The sequence below is a fragment of the Vitis riparia genome, chromosome 18 (assembly GCF_004353265.1).
Source record: "Vitis riparia cultivar Riparia Gloire de Montpellier isolate 1030 chromosome 18, EGFV_Vit.rip_1.0, whole genome shotgun sequence".
NCBI classification, from domain to species: domain Eukaryota; kingdom Viridiplantae; phylum Streptophyta; class Magnoliopsida; order Vitales; family Vitaceae; genus Vitis; species Vitis riparia.
In genome coordinates, this window is record NC_048448.1 from 33,392,466 (window position 1) to 33,415,272 (window position 22,807).

Here is a 22,807-nt window from a genome sequence, read left to right on the forward strand (position 1 = left end):
TGACTATGAGGAAATATATTCTCCCGTCATGGACGCAATCACATTTTGTTTCTTAATTAGTTTGGCAGTCTCAAAAGGACTATATATGCATCTCATGGATGTTATTACAACATATTTATACGGATCCATGAATAATGATATATACATGAAAATCCCTGAAGGATTTAAATTGCCTAGAACAAATAATACAAAGCCTCATAGCATGTACTCAATCAAGTTACAACGATCCTTGTATGGATTAAAGCAATCTGGACGCATGTGGTACAGTCGCCTTAGCGAATACTTGCTGAAAGAAGGGTATGTGAATAACCCTATATGCCCATGCATCTTCATTAAGAAATCAAAAACCATATTTGCAATTATTGCAGTGTATGTTGATGACTTAAATCTTGTTGGAACTCCTGAAGAGCTCACCAGAACAACAAATTACTTGAAAAAAGAATTTAAGATGAAAGATCTTGGAAAAACAAAATTTTTTCTTAGCCTGCAGATCGATCATTTTCCAAATGGGGTTTTAGTACATCAATCAAGATACATTAAGAAAGTTTTGAAGCATTTTTATATGAATAAAGCTCATCTTTTAAGTTCTCCAATGATTGTTCGATCACTTGATGTGAAAAAAGACCTATTTCGTCCTTGCGAAGAAAATGAAGAGTTACTTGGTCTTGAAGTACCATATCTTAGTGCTATTGGTGCACTTATGTATCTTGCCAATTTTACATGTCCAGACATTGCTTTTTCTATCAATTTATTAGCAAGATACAGTTCTGCTCCAACTCGAAGACATTGGAATGGTATCAAACATATATTGTGTTATCTTCGCGGAACTACTGATATGAGTTTATTTTACTCAAGGGAATCAAAACAACAATTGCTTGGATATGTAGATGCAGGATATCTTTCAAATCCACATAAAAGGTAGGTCACAAACAGGGAATGTGTTTAATTGCAATGGTACTACTATTTCATGGAGATTTGTCAAATAAATAATGGTGGCCATCATCAAATCATTCAGAAATACTGGCAATTCATGAAGCGAGTTGTGAATGTATATAGCTAAGATATATGATCCAACATATTCAGGAATCATGTGGACTCTTCTCTATCAAAGGTGACCCGACAATATTATTTGAAGATAATGCTACATGCATTGCACAAATAACAAGGGGTTATATTAAAGGAGATAGAACTAAACACATTTCACCAAAATTTTTTTATACACATGAACTCTAGAAGAGTGGTGAAATTGATGTGCAACAAATACACTCAAGTGATAATCTAGTAGATTTATTCACAAAATCATTGTCAACCTCAACATTCAAGAAGTTAATACACAAGATTGGAATGCATTAACTCAAGGATATCGACATGAGGGGGAGTATGCTTGTAAAATGGTGTTAGTGTATTGTACATTTTTTTTCCTTCGTCCATGTTTTGTCCTATTGGGTTTTACTGGCAAGGTTTTTAACGAGGCAGTCTTAACATACCAAGAAAAGAATATTGTACTATTTTCCTTCGATAGGTTTTTCCTATAGGGTTTTTGCACTAGCAAGGTTTTAATGAGACATATTCTTTTAATATGGTTGTAGACCCCCATTCAGGTCTTTCTTTGCTGCAGCTGATTTTGCCACATGGAAGAGCCCCAACGAGCCACGTGTCGTTTCCTTAGTGGTTATAAGGGAATCAGCCTTGCTTTTTGGGAAGGAAATCAGAGGCTGACACGTGGAGGGGTCTTCTAGAAGGTTCCTGCAGGCTGTTGGAGGAGCGGAGGAGAGAGAGGCTAGGGAGCAGTGCTTTTGGGATGGTTTTCTGCAGGTTGTTAGAGGAGGGGCAGATCCGGGATAAAGAAAGAGATTTTTCTGGTGATATTTGGAGAGGTATTCGTTTTTAGAGAGAGACGAGAGAAAAAGTTGGAGGGGTAGCTAGAGAGAGGGAGAGAAGGCTACCAGAGAGAGCTTTGAGGAGGGGGGAGAGATTTTTTTTGGCCGGCAGCTGCTAGGGAGGACTGGAGAGAAAACAAAGAGAAAAAGAAATCCGAGGAGAGGAAGGTGGCAGAGATCCTTTAGGGGGAAGCTTTTTGTTTGGTTATTCTTGGTGAGAAAGGGCAACTGGATAGGGCTTTTTGGTCTGGCTGTTAGAGGAGATTTTCATGGGGGCGCGTTCGAGAGAGAGAGAGAGATTTTTTTAGAGAGCTTTGGGAGTTTGGGCAGCAAGCTGGATGGTTAGAGGGAAGCAGATTCTAGCTAAAAAGGGAATTCTCTGTTTTGGTAGGCATTTGGTTGCTGGAAGGACTCAGGTATAAACTCTGCAATCTTTTCATTTCTTCCCATTTTCACCGTTTTTTTTTTCTCAGATTGCTATTATTTTCTTTGACATTATGCTGTTTGGGGTGGATATTGGAGGCCACCGGTTTGTTTGTTGAGAGATAATCTTGCCTTTATGTTTGTCATTATTGATTTTAACTTGCTTTGCCTCCATTTGTGATGATGAGATGCTCAAGACTCATGCCTGTGTCTACATTTGATGTGGCTCACTCACCTGCTCGGAAGATCCATGGATGATTCATGAAGTGGATTTTTTGATATTTTATTTTTTTACTTGTTTTCTTTTATACTCTGTTTCTCCATCTCCCTCTGTTTTCTGGTACTCATCCTTGGCACGCACCTGGTTTCTTATCCCGGCCTGAAGAAGCTATGTGAGGGCTCTCAGGTTGACACGACCGTTGTGGTAAGGAAGGGCAGTTTGATGATAAGAGATGTAAGTTTTGCGGAAAATATATCACTCGTCTGAGACGGGGAAATATATGCCAAGCAGGGAAGGTATCTAATGGATGCAACAAAGAGAGAAACTGTGGGTTGATTTGATAATGGTCAAAGAAGGTGTTGTTGATAGTGGTTCTGATGATCCATACTATGCTGGGAAACATGGTAAATCCGGGAATCGTGGAGATGCAGCTGCTCAGTTGCTAGAAACGTAAGAAGTTCACGATGGGTCTGCAAAGGCTTTCACTCATGTTCTTGATATTGAGAATTTTCTGGTACCAGAGGATACCCATTAGCCATTTTCAGTTGACTGTTTTCCCTCTCAACCTGTAACTGATGCCGACGACCTGAAGTTAGCTGGTGATACTCCTCAAGGCCACAACCAAGCTCTATAACAAGCCAAACCATTCCATTAATTCCATACCCATTTTTTTTACTAACCTCCATCATCCAGTCCATTGATTCCGTGCCTACATTCTCCCATGCTGTTCATATCCTTTCTTCCAGATCTATCGAGCCCATTTCTTTCATCACCCTTCACTATTCATATCTCCCATGACGTCGACACCTTTCATGCCTATTGTCTCCATCACTATATCTTCCACTACATCCATCCTTCCCACCTTTAACCTCATACCGGAAATGCCCATCTAACCCATTCTTCATTTTCCATAACCCATACCGCTAACCCATGGTATTCCCTCCCAGATCCTTATTCTCATTTCTCTCACTAGCATGCTCTTTAGATAATGACCACCAATCAACTCAAAATAACCCTCGGACTGGTCTCATTCACTCACGTACCTTCATTCTGCGTGATGTCTTCTAGTTTTGACCGGAACAAATGAAGATAATATGGGATTTATTGGTGAGGACTGCACTGTGGAACCCATAGATGGCAGAAGTTGACAACCAACTCAGTCCATTGAATTGATCTTCAGGATTTCTTAGCTCGTGGTATCTATGTTTAATAAGCCTCTCTTGTGTTTAACTATGATATGCCAATTCAACCAGAAAATTACCTCCATCGAATGGGACGAAGTGGACGACCGGGAAGAAAATGAGTTGCCATCGTTTTTGAAGTCAGGAATGATGAGAGAATGCAGTTTGACATTTAGAGGTTCTATAGTGAAAAGTTACTGATAAACCTCAAATCACACGGCATTGACTCCCTGACATATGTTTTGGTCCAGAAAATCAGCTGATACCTTATGACACATCTGGTGTTATCGAAAAGGGAACGCACCAGTTGGACTCCATGTCAAAGAGACCACAAAAAGACAAAGCCAAAGGGTTGACGTTTGCTACATGCAACCACTCTCATTGCATGGATAGAGAGTGTGATTCCGGATACAGTTCTATTGTTTAACGAAACGACTGAGAATGAGACTTTTGGAGGATATGAAGACCTATGGAATTCTTATCAATGGTCTTTTGTAAAGCTTGAAAGACGGGTCTTGCTATTTAGTTGCATGAGAAAGTGAAGGAGAATTGCAAGGGTGGCGTCTTCACATATGGCAAGATCATCGATTCTCTGGGAAAGGATGGGACAATCACCGAGGCGCTGGATGAGTTTTCAGAAATGTTTGATGCTAGCTGAAATTCATACTGGCTATGTTATTGACTGTCATGGTTTTTGACGCATCTGATACGCCAGCCGGCTGTGTATGTACGATGCGTCTGACGTTGTTGTTTGCTCTGTTGACAAGAAACTCCAGCATCAGAGAAGTGGGGGCCCGGCTAATCTGAGCCGTGGAAGAGGGGGTATTGCAAGTTCTAATTATCATGGAGCAGCTATGTCGAGATCAATCGCTAGCCAGTCTCTAAATAGTGGTCATTCCAGGCTGCGGGCACAGTTCTCTCAAATAAGGCCCGCCTCGATGGCACCTTCAGTTGCACCTCAGATGCCAATATATCCTCCTAGTGTTCCAGGTCTCGGATAGTAATTACTTTATGGGCAAAGGCTACCTGCTACAATTCCTCCCTAAGCTGGATTCGGTTACCAGCCGCAGCTCGTTCCTGGAATAAGACCTGGTGAAGTTCCTATGCCGAACTTCTTTATGCCACCGGTCCAGCAAGGTCAGTAGGGTTAGCACCAAGGGGCAGACTTGGAACAAATTCTGGGCAGCAGAACTAGCAGCCAGCGCCCCAGACGCGGCAGCAGACGCTCCCAAGCAGCATGCCAATGCTAATACCATTTTCTGGAATTTCTCAACCAAGAGTCAGCCGTCCTGATACCTTGTCCTATGGGTAAAGTGCTGCTGGGAGACTAGTTCCACAATAGCCTCCACCCTAGCATATCCAGGGAACTTTCGGCACACAGCCTGGTGATGCATATGCTGCTGCTGGGCCTCACCCTACACTCCACCCTGAAAATGCATATATCATTATGACCGGAAGCAAGATTCAAGGGATATTAACTTCAAGGGATATTTTTATGCAAGTGTTTAGGTTGTGGACACTGGGTATTAGATGCAATGCTGAACAGAGATGTGGTTTCTTGGACCCTTTGACTGTTGCATATGTGAAGGTTGGAAACAAGGAGGCTACTGTTGGAACATTGGTATTGCAACAAACTCTGCATTTGCCGTTCTTGGACTATCCGGTGCAATAGGCTGCATGCAAGTGTCAAAATGGTGAGGAAGACAAAATCTGACCATGGGACCCACTCTCTTTCTCTCATGGGATGCATGGCCACCTTTAGTGAGCCATTCTTGAAGCAAATGGATATTTCATTTCCTAATTTCTCCATTTCTACTTCCAAAAGTTGATTTTCAAAAATCTGATTTCCAAGTAGTTTTCATTTACTCTTTAACCTTTTCATTATTTTACTTTTATTATTTCATTTATCATTTCATTTTAATTTATTTTACTTATTTTATTTTTATTATTTTTGGTAATCTTAAAGTCGAAAAAAAATCGTTTTTAAATAAAATTTGCTTCCACTTTCTATTCGGTAAGCAATCTTTCAAGTCCTTCATGGTCTTTTAAAACGTTTTGAAATAAAACATGAACTTAATTTTGTAATTCCAATTAATGGAACTTATGAAATTAATTCATGCCACAATGAATTGGGCTTTGGTGAGGGCCCTACATATGAAACTTCATGATTGATTGATTGTGTGACTGATTTACTTATCATGCGTGTCTGATCGATTCTATTCATTGATATGCGCTTAATTATATCTGTTCATTGTTCACTGATCCTGTTTCATGATAGTACATTTGTCACTGGGGGTCCAGGTACGCACTCATTCTCACTTCGGTTATCCTCTATTGCATATTTTGATACTCATATGTGCATGATTGATTCGAGTATTCATTGATTTACGCATCGATTGCCATGTTAGCTTCATTTTATTAGTAGAGACCCGATTTTAGGGACTTAGAGGGGTGCTACGGTTTTTACCGTACCTTCCCGATAAGTAACCTGACCCCCGAACCCGATCTGGTTTTTCACAGACCGCCTTTTCCAAAATAAGGAGTCACACTTAGGGTTTTTCTTTCTTATTTTGTTTACCCTTTAAAAATAAAACAAAAATAAGTGGCGACTCCAAGTCATTCTCAAATAATCAATAAAAATCATTTTTCAAATAAAAATCGAGCTCGCCATCGAGTGGGAAACGCATTGAGCCGAAATGCGGGGTCCACAATGGTGGTCATCCAAGGGGAAGTGTTGTAAATACAATGGTAAAGGACTACATTGATGGTTATTTATGAACTCCATTTACTCATCTTTAAGATGAGTATTGGGAGTTTATATTGTGAAGCCTATAAAAGGCTTCTTACACCCCATGTAAGAAGCATCTCGAGCAAAAGAAAGATATTCTCTTCCTCTCATTCTCTCTATTTCTTTCATTTTCTCAACATTTCTCTTCTTTGATTTCTTTCTTCTCTCTCTATATATATTATTAAAGTAATACTATACATAGCCAACTCTACTTTTATTTGAGTCACATTTATTCTCATTTTACAACAATAAGATAACTATCAAAGTATTTACTACAAAAAATGAATTGTAAATGAAAGTCAAGGTCATAAAATATGCTCTCATTAAACATGAACAAATGAGGGAAAAAAAGATTTAAAATTAATAATAAGTTAATTATTTCGACTTAATATTAGAGGTTATTTTTATTTTAAGATATCGTATTAAATTATTTTAAGGGTTCTTTTATTAAAAGAGTAATTGAAAACCCATATTTTAAAATTCAATTGATATCATTTTTTGTTCATAAAAATATCTTTACTTTTTTTTTTTAGTAAAAATAATCATTTTTTAATTACATGTAAATATTTGAATTTGTAAAAAATATTTATATTAAAAAATATGTTACTTTTCGAGTAAAAATATAAAAAGGGTTAGATTTATAAATATAAGAATTATTTCATAATTTAATCAATTAATTCTTATTTTAGCATGCTTATTAATAAGGGGAGTAAGTTGACCCACCAAATATCCTCTTAAAAATAATTTAATTAACTTATGTTCGCTCTATCGCATCACTTTTATTTGGTTTTTATTTACTTTCCTTTTATCCCATCCACTTCAACATCGACAATTCTAGAATTCCTGTATTTAAAGTTAAATGTATCCTCTTTTCATTTCCTTAATAATTCAAAGAATTAATATTGTTTTTATATATTTTATAAATTTTATATATTATTATTTTTTTTCATTTCATATCTCCATTGCTTCCATAGTTTAAAGTTACAATATTAATCATTGACTTGAAAGTACCAAGACATATCGAAATCTTGATTTGATATTGAACCATATATAAAATAAAATAATTATAAATTTGAAAAAATTATAAAAATATTATATAAATTATAAAAACATAGATATAATTAAATAAATTAAAAAAATTAATAAGACAATTTTTTTTGGATTTAATTCTCAATATGCCATATAAATACATTTAATTTATCATTAAATCTCGTCCCAAACTGTCCATATCATTTTGGTACTCAATCATTTAATTTAATTTAATTTAATATGCTACCATCAATGTAAATTTTTTCACTTTACCAGTTCGAGCTCCCAATCTCCCACCCTCGCACGCCGCCGTTGCCGTCAAGGCCAATAGAGGACACCACCTGCAATTGCAAATTTGCAAAGACCCAACACTGGAGGGGAGCAATCTGACTGTGAGGGGGTTGCCTGGCCGACGTCGCCGTTGTAAGATTCAGTCCACTTGACGAGTTACCACCGCTGACACCAAAGCTCCACCCTTCGGTAATACTCAATTTTTAGGAAAATCAGGTAAGTAAATCCTAAATCATGCCCTCAGTGGTTTCTCATCTTATTTCCAAATGGGTCAGGGGTTTTGGGTTTTTTCTTCTTCGTCTTTTTTGATCTTCTGGGTTAAAAGCTCCAATTTCAGAATCATAGGTGTTTGCTTTTGAATGGGGAATCTCTAATTTTTATTTTATTTTTGAAAATGTTCTTATATTTTATTGTGATGGGAAAGAAAAAGAGAATGAAAAATTTTCTGTAATCTAACCGAGTCGACCGAGTTAACTCGGAAACTCAGACGAGTCAACCGAGTCTTAACAATTCCGTGCCGAGTTTGTGCATTGTATCGTATCTGGTGTCGGTCTCGTCGTGTCAGGTGTCTAGCCGGATACGACTCGGCCGATTTGAACCGGACTCTGCTGATACTTTGAGCCCTGACTGCTTCAAAATGGATGCTTCTTCTTCTTCTCAATATTGGAGGTATGATGCCTTCCTCAGCTTTAGAGGAGAAGACACCCGCAAAAGCTTCATTGCCCATCTCTATAAGGAGTTGTGTACCAAAGGAATCAACACTTTTATCGACGATGACAAACTTAGGCGAGGCGAAGTCATATCTCCAGCACTTCTTACGGCTATTGAAAACTCAATGTTTTCTATCATTGTTTTGTCAGAAAATTATGCATCTTCTAGCCGGTGCTTAGAGGAGTTGGTGAAGATACTAGAGTGTATGAAAACCAGGGGGCAGAGAGTTGTCCCCATTTTCTATAATGTGGATCCATATGATGTGCGGAAACAAAGGGGAAATTTTGGAAAAGCCTTGGCTGAACATGAAGAAAATTTGAAGGAAAATAAGAAAAGGGTATAGATCTGGAAGGATGCTTTTGTTGAAGTTGCAAATTTATCTGGCTGGGATTCGAGGAATAAGTAATTTTCTAAATCATTATTGTTATGTTAACATTAACAATGTTGCCCACTTTAATGCTCTTTGCCAAATTCTCCCATTAATTATTAAGAAAAAAAAGGTTATTGTGGACCCGCATTTTTCACATGCGTCCTCACTCGATCGGCGAGACTCGCTTTTTATTTGTGAAAAATTAATTTTAGAAAAGTTGGAGTCGCCACCTATTTTATTTTTATTTTAAAGGGAAAATAAAACAAGAAAGAAAAACCCTAAAAAGTGACTCCATAGTTTTGGAAAAAAGCATGTCTTTGGGAAACCTGAGTCTAGGTCCGGGGATCAGGTTACTTATTGGGAAGGTACCTCTAGGAGGTAGCACCCCTCTAAGCCCTAAAAAGGTCTCTACTGACTAAGTTAAGGGGAATGTGGCAATTAATTGGTTAATTATGGATACCTAAGTAGGCTAGGTGGTTCCAAAAAATAGCATGCCAAACAAGATCAAATCATAATAAAGGAAGGTTAGGATGCATACCCGGACCGCTTCTCAAGCGCTATCATAAAACATCGATGGTTAATTTAAACAATATATCACCTAGCATGTGTTTTATTAGAAATAATCAAACAATGAAACATGTATATCAGAACACTCAAGCATTATTAGACACAAGCATTATTTCACAATGACAAGCATATTCACAGAATTCAGAAAGTAGGTGATAGAGGACATACCTAGATAGCATAGATAATTTGTAACGTGCTTCCTCAAGTTGTAAGGGGTTAGATAACAAATAATAAAATATAGAAATCCTAGCATGCTCGTTATCTAATTAGCATAGCAAAAGTGATCAAAGTATACAGAATCGTCAATTATCACATACATCTTGTATATAATTCCTAAAAAAAATAGATAGACGTGATTTCAACAAGTGTCAAATATGGCAACAAAAATAAATTTTGAAGAGATTTTCTTATGTAGGGGTTTCACCAATTCCCTAATCGATATACATGAATTTAGCTTAGAATTATCCCATTTATTTGGGACCACAAGCTTTGATTCGTGTTTTATTCAAAACTGTAATTTTATTTGAAAGATGTGAACCGATCAGATCAAAACATGGTTGCACATTATTTAAAAAAATGAGATTTTGATTCTAAGAACTCTAAATGAATTTTTGAAATGGATTTTTAAGGAAAATGAGCTTTTGAGAATAGTGTTGTATTTTAAAAATAAAAAGAAATTAATTTGAAAGCAATAAAGTGTATGAATCAAAATACCAAGCAAAACAAAAGAGAACAAGATCACAAAGTAGAATTTTTGACGACCAAGAAAATTGAAGTGGTGAGAATGGAGGCCAATCTTCACTATTTTTCGATGGCCTCCGAAAAGTAAATTTTACTAGAGACTACCAAAGCAATTAAACTATTCAAACTTAGATCAAATAAGCTAACGAGATACCCACCAAGAATTAATGACGAATATTCAAGAAACACATCTATTAAGAATAACAATCAAGAATTAGCATGAGATCAATTAAACACACAAACACATCTAGATTAACATACCGAAAGCCAAACACTCATTCAAAAGACAGATTATCGCAAAGGCACCTAAAGGTTCTACAAAGTCCAGATTAGATAAGGAAAAGTGACGTGCATAAATGAATTTTTAAAAAATAATAAATGATCCTATAAAATCATAAAAAAAATCACACACATATTTCAAAATGTATATATCACATAAAAAATAAATTCGGGGTCGAATAGTACTCAAAAATATTTTTAAAACTATAAATCTAATCAGATGTACAAACTCCAGCATGCACAGTAGGCACAACTTTGAAAAATCATATCTCCCTCAAAAATGCATATTTTCTAATATTTTATGTGTCTAAAATCAATTTCAAGAAGCTTATAATTGAGAAAAAATATTGAATCAATTTTAAAAAGTCTTCTAGTATTTTATTTTTTCCAAAAGATCTTGGGTGTCCAGAACTATGTGAAAACGGAGTCCTCCTAAAGACTCATTTATATCTTCTATCTCAGAATGACTTTCTAACTCAAACAAAACCTCAAATTCAAGTTCAAGAAGTGAGGAAAGTCATAAAATTTCTGGAAATTTTTTACAGATATCCTAAAGTTGTCAAAATGAATTTTTGAAGTTGAAGGGTCAGTGGTTTGATGAAAACTGGCAGCAAAGATTAAATCATTTAATACCTAAGATGGGTAGTTCTTTTCTTTTTAACAAACCGATTTTAGATCAAGAAATCTCAGTAGGAAGGGGTCTCAACAGGTATACTGATGTTATAGCTGCACCTGAGATGACAAAGTCTTGTGTATTTTGTAGGAAGATAATCATAAACAAGGTGCACAATGGGGAATTCATGTCAGAATGGTGGCTACTCCCTTACGTGCTGAAGCTGATGTACAATATAATTTCCCCACTAGCTGCCACCATCCCTACATATCTATCACTATCATCCAGCCCTGATCCCAAGGGACCCACCATTTGAAGTCTCATTTTAAAAAAACATAAATTTTATGCTGCAATCTGGACCTAGTTCCACTACCCTTTTGACCACTGAAGTTGTGCAATGTACGAATGTTTTGTCCACCAATCTGCTGCTCTCTCTTTTAAGTGTACACCACTCTTATAAATCTCATGCACAACTTCCTCTTTGAGTGTATACACCCTCTCTCTCAAGCACAAATTAGAACACGAAACCAATTATAGAACAAAGTGATAATAACATTGAGTAAGGAGTTCTCAACAAACATACCGAGAAACGCTCTCTTCTGGCAAGGAGATCCCACTGGTATGTCGTCTGAGATTTCTTCAACCGCCCTCTCCCTCTTCTCCACCAACAGCTTCTCACCAGAAAGTCTTCTCTGAAACTCCAATTTTTCCGCCTCTCTCTCTCTCTCTCTGTTTTTTTGTTCCATGTGCTGAAAGTCCTCCTCCAAAACCTATCTGTTAGAGCTTTTTATAGCAAATAACAGTCCTTCTACGTGGGGAGTCTTTCTCTCTCCAAATTTTATCTTATGCATCGGAAAAACTCCTTTTTTTTTTTTTAATTTCAAACAATACCAATCCACTCATATCACCTACAATCCATGCATATCATTTAAAGAGTTTTACCGTTTTCAAAAAAACTTCTCCAATGGTAGACTTCTTCCATAAAAATTTCAAATTATTAAAATAAATAAATAAATAAATAATAAAATAAATAATAAATAATAAAATAAATAAATAACTAAATAAATAAATCGGAGAATATAAAATGATAATAATAGATAAATGAATAAATAACAAGATAATAAACAAATAAGTAAGAATACTAAATAACTAAATAACTAAAAATGATTGATAATAATGAAAATAAATTAAAATAAATGAATAAATAAAACCATAGTAAATGATCAAATAAAAGTGGTTAGTAATAATAAATAAATAAATAAATAAATAAATAAATAAGTAAATGAGATAAATGGGTCATACAACCATACTAAAAAAAAAGACTAATGGGCCAAGGTGAGACTAAGTGGGCCAAGGTGGACCTAATGGGTTTAAGTGCCTAAGTGGATCTAGGGTGCCTAAATGGGCCTAAGTGCCTAAGTGGGCCTAGGGTGCCTAAATGAGCTACCCTAAAAGCTATCCTAAAAATGAACGAAAAGCCTAAATCTAAAATAGGGCTACCAGGGGTCACAATAAGGGGTCAGATAATCCCTCGACCAAAATCTCCGAGGTGACTCAGAAAAAGGCAAGTTGTACGAGTAGTAATGGGCCACCAAGGAACTACTGTGGAGCACTGAAAACGAACTTAAAGACATGTGCTAAAGGGACAAAATTGAGGGTCTACAGTTATACAGATACCATGTTAATATTGTGTTATGAGAGGAGTAGGTTTGTAGAATACTGCTTTTTCAGTTTCTTATTAAGATGTCATAAACTTGAATATAGGCATTCTTTCTAAAGAATTTAATTTCTGTTTGCATACAAGACCTCCATACATGGAATTCCCCCTTCTCTTTTTCAATGCATATAATTGATCATTTGAAAGAAGTTTATGTCATATTGGAACTATATTTATTAGAGAAATTGGATTAATTATACTACGATGATCACTGGGTTAATTTATACTTATTTCCTCGTCTACATATTTTTTTGAAATGCACAAACCTAGGTATCATATCTTATTCACTTTATTTTAGTTTCCTTTTATGTTGCCATGGACTTATTATATGTTTTTCAAATGTGGTAGGTATGAGCCTATGCTCATCCAAGAAATTGTCACATATATTTTGAATAGATTATTTCATTTATCCTCAAGTGATGCCAAGAACCTGGTTGGAATAAATTCTAGCTTACAAGAAATGCAATTGCTATTATGTCTTGAGTCTAGAGAAGTTCGAATGGTAGGAATTTGGGGTATGGCAGGCATAGGTAAAATAACTCTTGCCAAAGCTATTTATCAGCATATCTCTGGTCATTTTGAAGCTTGCTCATTTCTTGAAAATGTAGGAGATGATTTAGAGATACGAGGGTTCCTTGGATTAGAGGAAAAATTTCTTTCTCAACTATTGGAGGATAGAAATCTAAACATTAAAGGACTCAGTTCTATAAAAGCGAGGCTTCATTTCAAAAAGGTTCTCATTGTCATTGATGATGTGAACAGTTCAAAAATATTGGAAGTATTAGTTGGAAAGCATGATTGGTTTGGTCAAGGAAGCCGAATCATTGTAACAACAAGAAATAAGCACTTGCTAGTTATGCATGGAGTAGATGAGGTATGTTGAGAGAGAGAGAAAGAAGAAAGACCTTAATTCTCATTAATGTAATATCTACTTACAATTGAGAAATATATATATATACAAGGCTAGGAGTCCTAACTACCATACATGTGTCCTATATTAACAAGGAAATGTTATACACTATAAATACATTATATTCTACACTCTCCCTCCAGCTGGAGCATATACGTCATATGCACCAAGCTTGTTACAAATATATTTAATCCTAGGACCTCTGAGAGATTTAGTGAAGATGTCAACTAGTTGATCATTTGAATTAACAAAACTTGTAGCAACATATCCTGATGCGATCTTCTCTCTAATGAAATGACAGTCAACTTCAATATGTTTGGTCCTTTCATGAAAGACTGGATTGGATGCAATATGTAATGGGGCCTGGTTATCACAGATGAGTTTCATCTGTTCATCCTTTCCAAATCTCAACTCTCGAAGAAGATGTCTCAACCATATGAGTTCACATGTTGCCAAAGCCATAGCTCGATACTCTACTTCAGCGCTAGATTTGGCCACTACATCTTGTTTCTTACTCTTCCAAGATATTAGATTACCTCCAATAAAAACATAGTACCCTGAAGTGGAACGTCTATCTGTGGGTAAGCCAGCCCAATCTGCATCTGTGTAATCAACAATCTGAGTATGACCTCTGTTCTCGTACAACACAACTTGGCCTGGTGTACTTTTGATATATCGAAGAATGCGGATTACGGCATCCCAATGGCTATCACATGGTGACTGTAGGAATTGACTAACAACACTCACAGGAAAAGAAATGTTTGGACGAGTAATGGTGAGATAGTTCAATTTACCTACGAGCCGTCGATATCTCCCAGGGTCTCCTAAAGGCTCCCCCTGTCCTGGTACAAGTTTGACATTCGGGTCCATAGGTGTGTCTACCAGTTTACAGTCTAACATACCGGTTTCTTCCAGGATGTCTAAAGCATACTTCCTTTGGGAAAGGACCACAGCAGAACTGGATTGAGCTATCTCAATTCCCAAGAAATACTTGAGTTTCCCCAAGTCTTTGGTCTGAAAGTGGGTAAAAAGATGTTGCTTTAGTTTCTGAATACCATCCTGATCACTGCCTGTAATGACGATGTCGTCCACATAAACAACCAGATAAATACACTATCCCAAAGAGTTATGATGATAGAAAACTGAATGGTCTGTTGTACTACGAAGCATGCCAAACTCTTGAACAACAGAACTAAAACAGCCAAACCATGCTCGAGGAGATTGTTTCAAGCCATATAGAGAACGGCGTAACCTGCATACTAAACCAGACTCCCCCTGAGCAACAAAACCAGGAGGTTGCTCCATATAAACTTCCTCGGCAAGATCACCATGAAGGAAGGCATTTTTAATATCTAATTGATAAAGAGGCTAAGAACACATAGCAGCCATGGAGAGAAGCAGACGGACTGAAGCAATCTTGGAAATAGGAGAGAATGCGTCACCATAATCAGAACCATAAACCTGAGTATAGCTTTTAGCAACTAAGCGGGCCTTAAGGCGATCAACCTGACCATCAGGACCAACCTTAACTGCGTAGACCCAATGACAGCCAACGGTAGATTTACCAGAGGGTAAAACAACAAGATCCAAGTGCCATTAGAGTGCAGAGCAGCCATTTCATCCACCATTGCCTGTCGCCAGCCTGGATGGGAAAGAGCTTCATGGGTGCTCTTTGGAAGAGAAACAGAGGATATAGCAGAAACAAAAGCAGAATAGGGTGAAGATAATCGATGATAACTCAAAAAATTGTAAATAGGACGAGGATTACGAGTAGAGCGAGTACCTTTCCGAACAGCAATGGGTAAGTCATTAGGAGAAAGCAGAGTCGGGGCAGGTGAAGCCGAAGAAATAGGAAGCGAGTCAACAGGTGCCTCAGCAAAAGGGAGAGGAGCAACGACACGAGGGCGAGGATGATAAACCTGAAGTGGTCGAGGAGGCATATCATCAGGTGGGGAGACAATGGGAATAGGCAAGACTTCAAAAACAGGAAGAGACTTAGAAGTGGTGGAAAATAATGGTGAGTCCTCAAAGAAGGTGACATCAACGGAGATAAAGTATCGATGAGTCTCAAGGGAATAACAACGATAACCTTTCTGAAGTCTGGAGTATCCCAAGAAGAGGCATTTCATGGCTTTGGCGGAAAGCTTGTCCTGTCCAGGAGTGAGAATATGAACAAAGCAAGTACAACCAAAGACACGAGGAGGAAGGAAATAAAGTGGTTGGTCAGGGAAGAGAATTGAGTGAGGAATCTGATCATGTAAGACAGAGGAGGGCATACGATTAATCAAATAACAAGCGATAAGAACAACGTCCCCCCAAAAACGAAAAGGAACATTACTATGGAGGAGGAGAGTACGAGCTGTCTCAACAAGATGTCGATTCCTGCGTTCAGCTACCCCATTTTGTTGAGGAGTATGAGCACAAGAAGACTGATGAAGAATCCCATGATGAGACATAAACGAAGTAAATGGGGCTGAAAAATATTCCCTGGCATTGTCACTGCGTAACACACGAATAGAAATATTGAACTGGGTTTGGATTTCAGCATAAAATTTCTGGAAAATAGAGAATAACTCAGCTCGATTTTTCATTAAAAATAACCAAGTACATCGAGAATAGTCATCAATGAAAGTGACAAAATACTGAAATCCTAAAGTAGACGCAGTCCGACAAGGACCCCAAACATTAGTGTGGACAAGCTCAAAAGGAGACTTTGCCTGGTTATTCAAACGCTTTGAGAACGAGACACGAGTATGTTTCCCAAGCTGACATGACTCACACGGAAGCGACGACAAAGTGGAAAAACGAGGGACCATCTTCTGGAACTTGGAGAGACTAGGGTGGCCCAGACGATTGTGAATGAGGAGAGGAGCATCAGTGGAAATGCAAACTGCAGGAGATGAATCCAAGGTGAGGTGATAGAGGCCTTGAGACTCATGTCCTATGCCAATCGTCTTCCCCGTACTCCGGTCCTGCAAGGTCACAAATTTATTAGAAAAGGTAATAGAGCAATTAAGAGTACGAGTGATTTTGCTGATGGAAATAAGATTAAAAGGACATTCAGGAGTATAAAGGATAAAAGTGAGAGGTAGAGAAGGTAGAGGAAGGGCCAAACCAATACCTTTAGCCACAGTTTGAGAACAATTAGCTAAGGTAATAGAAGGTAAAGCAGCGGTAGTAGTAATAGAGGAGAAAAGATCCTTATTACCAGATAAGTGATCAGAAGCTCCAGAATCTAGAATCCAGGGTCCAAGAGAAGATGTGTGGGTAAGGTAGGTAGAGGCATTACCAGACTGAGCAACAGAGGCAACAGAAGCCTGAGATGCGGAAGAGCTCGGAGGCTGAGGCAGCGGAGAATCAGAGGACTGGGCCACATGGGCAGTGCGAGGAGGTCGTCCATGTAACTGATAGCAACGATCGCGAGTGTGGCCAAGTTTATTGCAATAGGTGCAATGAGGACGTTGACCTCTACCTCGGGTACTACTGCGGCCTCCTCGATAGCTAGTTTGAGAAACTAACACAGAAGAATCTGAAGTGCTATCAAATGGCAAAGTCTGAGTGGAGGAGATACGGAGGACCCGAGCAAACACATCATCCAAGGACGGAACTGATGAACTACCAAGAATCTGATCGCGGACAGGCTCAAGATTTGGATGGAGGCCAATAAGAGTAAGAACCATGAAGAACTTGTCAAGCTGTGTTTGTTGAGCCCCAACATCAGGAGTAAGAGGCATCACAGTCAAGAACTCCTCCTTAAGAGAGGCAATCTGGCCAATATAAGTAGATAGATCCAAGTCCTGTTGGCTGATATGGACAATAGCAGAAGCCACCTTATAAAGACGCTGGATATCATTCGTATATAATCCTTTGGCCTGAGTCCAAAATTTAAAACAAGTTTTGTAGGCTTGAAGATGAAGAAGAATCTTGGGATCAACCGATTGCCATAACACACTACATAACTGTGCATCTATCTTCCTCCACTGTACGCGGTCAACCTCAGGGATATCTGCCTCCTGTGTAATCAAGTGATCCTCATATCCTTGACCCATAAACCAAAGTTCAACAGAGGCAGACCAGGAAAGATAATTGTCACTGCCAACCAATTTCTCTGAAGTAATCATAGGAGATCCAGATATAACAGCGGAAAAAATGGAATTTTTAGTAGTCATATCTACTTATCTGGAGAATGATGTATATTTGGATAGAAGAGAGCCCTAATATGGCTACAGATCGCTGCGTGGCACCACTGGAAAGGTAGAAGAACACTTCCTTAGGCACGTGCAGGGATTAGGATGGAGAAAAAATAGCCGAAGCTCGCTGGAAAAACTGTTTGGAGGGTCGGCGGAGGCAAAAAACCCCAAAAGAGGTACGTGCAGGGCTCAGATGGCAGAACCAGGGATGAAGGAAGGCTAGTCGGTGTCAGGCGAGGCTGGAGGAGGAGGCGCGTGGCCAGGAAAGCCCTCACGCGCCCTCACGCGTCGGCGCGTGAGATGCAGTCGCCGGTCAGAAACTTGCGTGTGGGTGGCGCGTGGGTGATCTTTTGGTTCCGGTGCCTTCACAAAAGTTGGAGATCTCCTCCAGGCGCTCCTTCTGGTATGGTCGGGTCGGAAAAAGAAGTCGTCGGAAAGTTCGCCGGAAAAGTTTGCCGACGGTGAGTGTTTTTTTACGACGATCCGACTGACCGGAAAGTATTGGGAGATGGGGAAGGTGACTGGAATGAAACACGGTCACCGGAAGGTTTCCTGGAGTTGATGACATGGGAAACTGGAAAGAATTAGGTTTTCTCCCTTGGCTCTGATACCATGTTGAGAGAGAGAGAAAGAAGAAAGACCTTAATTCTCATTAATGTAATATTTACTTACAATTGAGAAATATATATATATATATATACAAGGCTAGGAGTCCTAACTACCATACATGTGTCCTATATTAACAAGGAAAGGTTATACACTATAAATACATTATATTCAACAAGGTATATGAGGTTAGGAAATTAAATAATGATAATGCTCTTGAGCTCTTCAGTCATTATGCCTTCAAACAAGTCCATCCCCAAGAAGATTATGTGGAGCTGTCCCAACGTGTAATGGTTTATGCTCAAGGGCTTCCATTGGCTCTTAAAGTTTTAGGTTCATTTTTATTTAGCAAGAGCAAGCATGAATGGGAAAGTGAACTGGCTAAACTAAGAAGAATTCCTAATATGGAAATTCAAGATGTGCTACAAGTGAGTTTTTATGGGTTGGATGACAAAGAGAGGGATATATTTCTAGACATTGCATATTTTTTTAAAGGAGAGGACAAAGATTATGTTATGAAAATCCTAAATGGTTGTGGTTTCTTCCCAGATATTGGAATAAGAGTTCTCATTGAGAAGTCTCTCATTACTATTTTAGACAATAGGTTGATGATGCATGATTTGTTACAAGAAATGGGTAGAGAAATTGTTCGTCAAACATCCCTTAAAGAACCTGGAAAATGCAGCAGGTTGTGGTTTCATGAAGATGTTTATCATGTATTGACAAAAAAAAGGGTAAGAGCCAAATACATTAAATTCCTTTTTTGTGGGTAAGGTGTAGTTGAAAGATATGTAAGATTGGGAATATAGTTTTTGTTTAAGTAATAATACATCTGTATAACTTTAATAAGTTTTTATGCATTTTGCATGCTTCACTTATCCATTGGCTTTTATTAATGTTAATTAGGCAACTGAAGAAGTTGAAGCAATGTTCCTTGACTTGTCTAATTTATAAGAAATACTTTTTATTACTGAAGCATTTGCACGAATGAATAGACTTAGATTGCTCAAAGTCTATAAATCTCAAGATCCCAGAGATGAAGTATGTACTTCACAAAAGGAAGAGTGCAAGGTTATGTTTTCAAGGGACTTTAAATTCCATTATGATGACTTGAGATATTTGTATTGGCATGGATACCCTTTCAGATCATTGTCATTTGATTTTAACCCAAAGCGTCTTGTTGATCTCAGCATGCCTTATAGCCACATTAAACAACTTTGGAAAGGGGTGAAGGTATGATTATGATTTGTTTTTGTTGTTTTTTAGACAAGTCATTGAAAACTTATTTGTTCTATCCACTTTCTTTGTTACAGGTTCTTGACAAGTTAAAATTCATGGAACTCAGCAACTCCAAGCAGCTAACTGAGACACCAGATGTCTCAGGGATCACCAATCTTGAACGGTTGGTTTTTGAAGATTGCACACATTTGCATAAGATCCACCCATCTCTGGGAGGTTTAAGCAAGCTCATTTTCTTGAGTTTGAGAAATTGCATAAACCTTAGGTATTTTCCGAGCAGTGGTAAGTTGGAATCTCTTCAAATCCTTATTCTCTCAGGCTGCTCAAAACTTGAGAAGTTTCCAGAGATCCGAGGGTACATGGAACATCTATCAGAGCTCTATTTAGATGGGACTGCTATAAAGGAATTTCCTTCCTCTATTGAGTATGCCAGTGGGCTTGTTCTATTGGATCTTAAAAACTGCAAAAAGTTCAGGAGTTTTCCAACATGTATTCATAATTTGAAATCTCTTGAAACCCTGATTTTTTCTGGTAGCTTGGAATCTGAAGATGTTCAAGAGAACTTTGGGAACCTAGAATGGTTCAAGAAGCTTTATTCAAATGGAACTGCTATAAGAGGAATGCCTTCTTCTATTTCCCTCTTTAGAAACCTTGTAGTATTATCCTTTGGTGGGTGTAGTGGACCACCATCTCTGTCATGGTCATTGCCCAGAAGAAGTTCACATTCCATTGATTTCCTCCTGCTGTCAGACTTATGCTTCTTACAGCACTTAGATCTAAGTCATTGCAATCTATCTGAGGAAGCAGACCTTAGTAAACTTGGTCTCTTATCTTCACTGAAAAAACTAAATTTAAGTGGGAACAACTTTGTTAGTTTGCCTTCAAACGTGTTGAGTCGACTTTCTCAGCTGACAAGACTTGACCTACATAATTGCAGAAGCCTGCAAGCATTGTTAGAGCTCCCATCAAGTATACAATCAATAGATGCACATAATTGCACATCATTAGAAATCATCCCAAACCAATCAATTTACAAGTCGCTCTACCATGCCTCATTTATGAATTGTTTCAAACTGATGGAGTATCAAAGCAGCCTTGAAACTTTGTTCCTAACAGTGGCAATGGATGCTACCGAGACAGATTTTCATGTGAGTTTGTTCTCTTCTATTGTCTATCATTTTCATTTATCAACTGTTACCTAGTTTTTAGAACTATTTTCCCCCCTTCTCCTTAGTGGCACCATATTGTAAGTAAAGAGTGATAATATGAAGTTCTATATCGTATAATGCTAAGTATTCATTAAAGTAGAGAATAAAATTAAGGAACTAGAGTTTCATCGCTCTTAATATCATCATGATTTTCATTGTACAGCTTCCCTTATCCCAGCCAGTTCCATTCAGCACTATTCTCCCTGGAAGTGGAATACCAGATTGGATCGGACATCAGAGCACAGGGTGTGAAGTAAATATTGAGCTATCTCCAAATTGGTTTAATTCTAACTTCCTGGGTTTTGCTCTTTCCGCTGTCATTGATTTCAATGATATGCCTCATGCCAACCATGCTGATCTGTCCTTCCAAATTTGTACCTCCCTGATTTCCAAGTCTGGACTGGTATTTTATTATGATGCTTTCTATGATCATACTCTTGGACATGCATTAATTGAGCCAGACCATGTGTGGCTGGCCTATGCACCAGTTTCTAGCTCCATCAAGTGGCATGAAGTGAACCACATTCAGGCTTCATTTCTTATGATCACCCACATGCTCCCTGTGATTAAGAGGTGTGGGGTTGGTCTAATGTACAGTAGGGAAGATGTGAAAGATGACAGTCAAAAAATAATCCAACACATCTCTCCTCTCTCTCAAAATTCAACTCTCCTTCTTCATGAAATTGATGATGGGGAACCCAGTGCAAGTGGTTTCTCTAAGCAGGAATCAGAATGTAGTGATTACTACACTGATGAGGGGGAATCTTAGTGGAAGTGCCCTCTTTGAAGTTATGGGTGTTGATTCACTCCTGAAGATTCACTTCCGCAGATACTGAGAGAATCCACAGATACCACCATTCAACTTAAGGGCAATTCCAGTCAACAATGACATCTATTCCTTGGCACCTGGTTCATTTGCTGCATTGAGGCCCATTTTGGATCTTTCTTCTTGGTATGCCACTCTTGTTTCTTAACATAAGCCTTCAGTAGGAATTGAAATTTAATTTAGCTAATGGATGATGTATGTATGTAGGTCATTAGTCTTATGTTTGCTTGAGATTTTAACTGATGAATTGAATCGCAATATTTTGGAGAATCTAGAATGTTTTCTATATGGTTGTGAGGTGGATAGAATTCATGTGCTTTTCTAATCATCTGATCTAGATTGAGCAAATTATCACTTTGTGCCATAACTCTAATTTATATAACAATGTGTTTTTTAGTAACTTTATAGATAGGGGCTCTGGGCAAATTTCTTTGAAAAGGTTGAGCAAGTAGAGACAGTATCAATCCTAGATGAGCTTCATGAAGATTTAATATCATTCCTATCATATTCAATTTCACACTGAATGATTTAATTTGTGTAATTAATTGGATGATAGAGATCATCAATATGTTGATTTACTTCAAAATGGATTCAAGATGGATGCAAGTTTTTATGAATGGATTTTTCATGCTTTTCACTTATTCTCTGATCTTGATTAATAGGGAAAAAAGCGTTGAACGCATGTTCCTTGGCTTTTCTAATTTAGGAGAGATACATTTACTGTTGAAGCCTTTTCAAAGATGAAAAAAAAAAAAATTATATTGCTCATTTTTCTTTGTATTAGGAAAGACAAACCCACTCTCACAATCAAGTTCCACAAACTGAATCATCATCTTGATTTATAGCTCGAGTATACTGACTAATTTATTTGATTCTTTATCCTTAAGACCTGCACATTTTGACTCTTTATGGTATCAAAGAAGCTAAGCTCCCACGAGTTCTCTAAATGATACTAAATTAGTTTTTTAGTGTAATTATGACAGAAAACAACATCATCACATCTTCCTCAAGCCAGCCA

The 22,807-nt window shown here is 37.8% G+C and overlaps 1 protein-coding gene across 1 annotated transcript; it reads left to right on the forward strand.

Annotated features, from left to right (window-relative positions):
* The first annotated feature begins 8,449 nt into the window (after positions 1–8,449).
* LOC117905749 (disease resistance protein RUN1-like) lies at positions 8,450–21,732 on the forward strand. The gene is made up of 8 exons (XM_034818628.1): positions 8,450–8,860; positions 11,059–11,189; positions 11,244–11,321; positions 13,159–13,684; positions 18,696–19,200; positions 19,493–19,749; positions 19,830–20,903; positions 21,127–21,732. Exons 1-8 carry the CDS (start codon positions 8,450–8,452, stop codon positions 21,730–21,732), a joined length of 3,588 nt encoding a protein of 1,195 aa, XP_034674519.1.
* Positions 21,733–22,807: the final 1,075 nt, after the last annotated feature.

Coding starts and splice junctions, on each gene's coding strand:
- LOC117905749 (XM_034818628.1), top strand. CDS start 8,450: ATGGATGCTTCTTCTTCTTCTCAATATTGGAGGTATGATGCCTTCCTC. Junction 11,190..11,243: donor GTAGGAAGGGGTCTCAACAG/GTATACTGATGT, acceptor TGTATTTTGTAG/GAAGATAATCATAAACAAGG. Junction 20,904..21,126: donor CTACCGAGACAGATTTTCAT/GTGAGTTTGTTC, acceptor TTCATTGTACAG/CTTCCCTTATCCCAGCCAGT.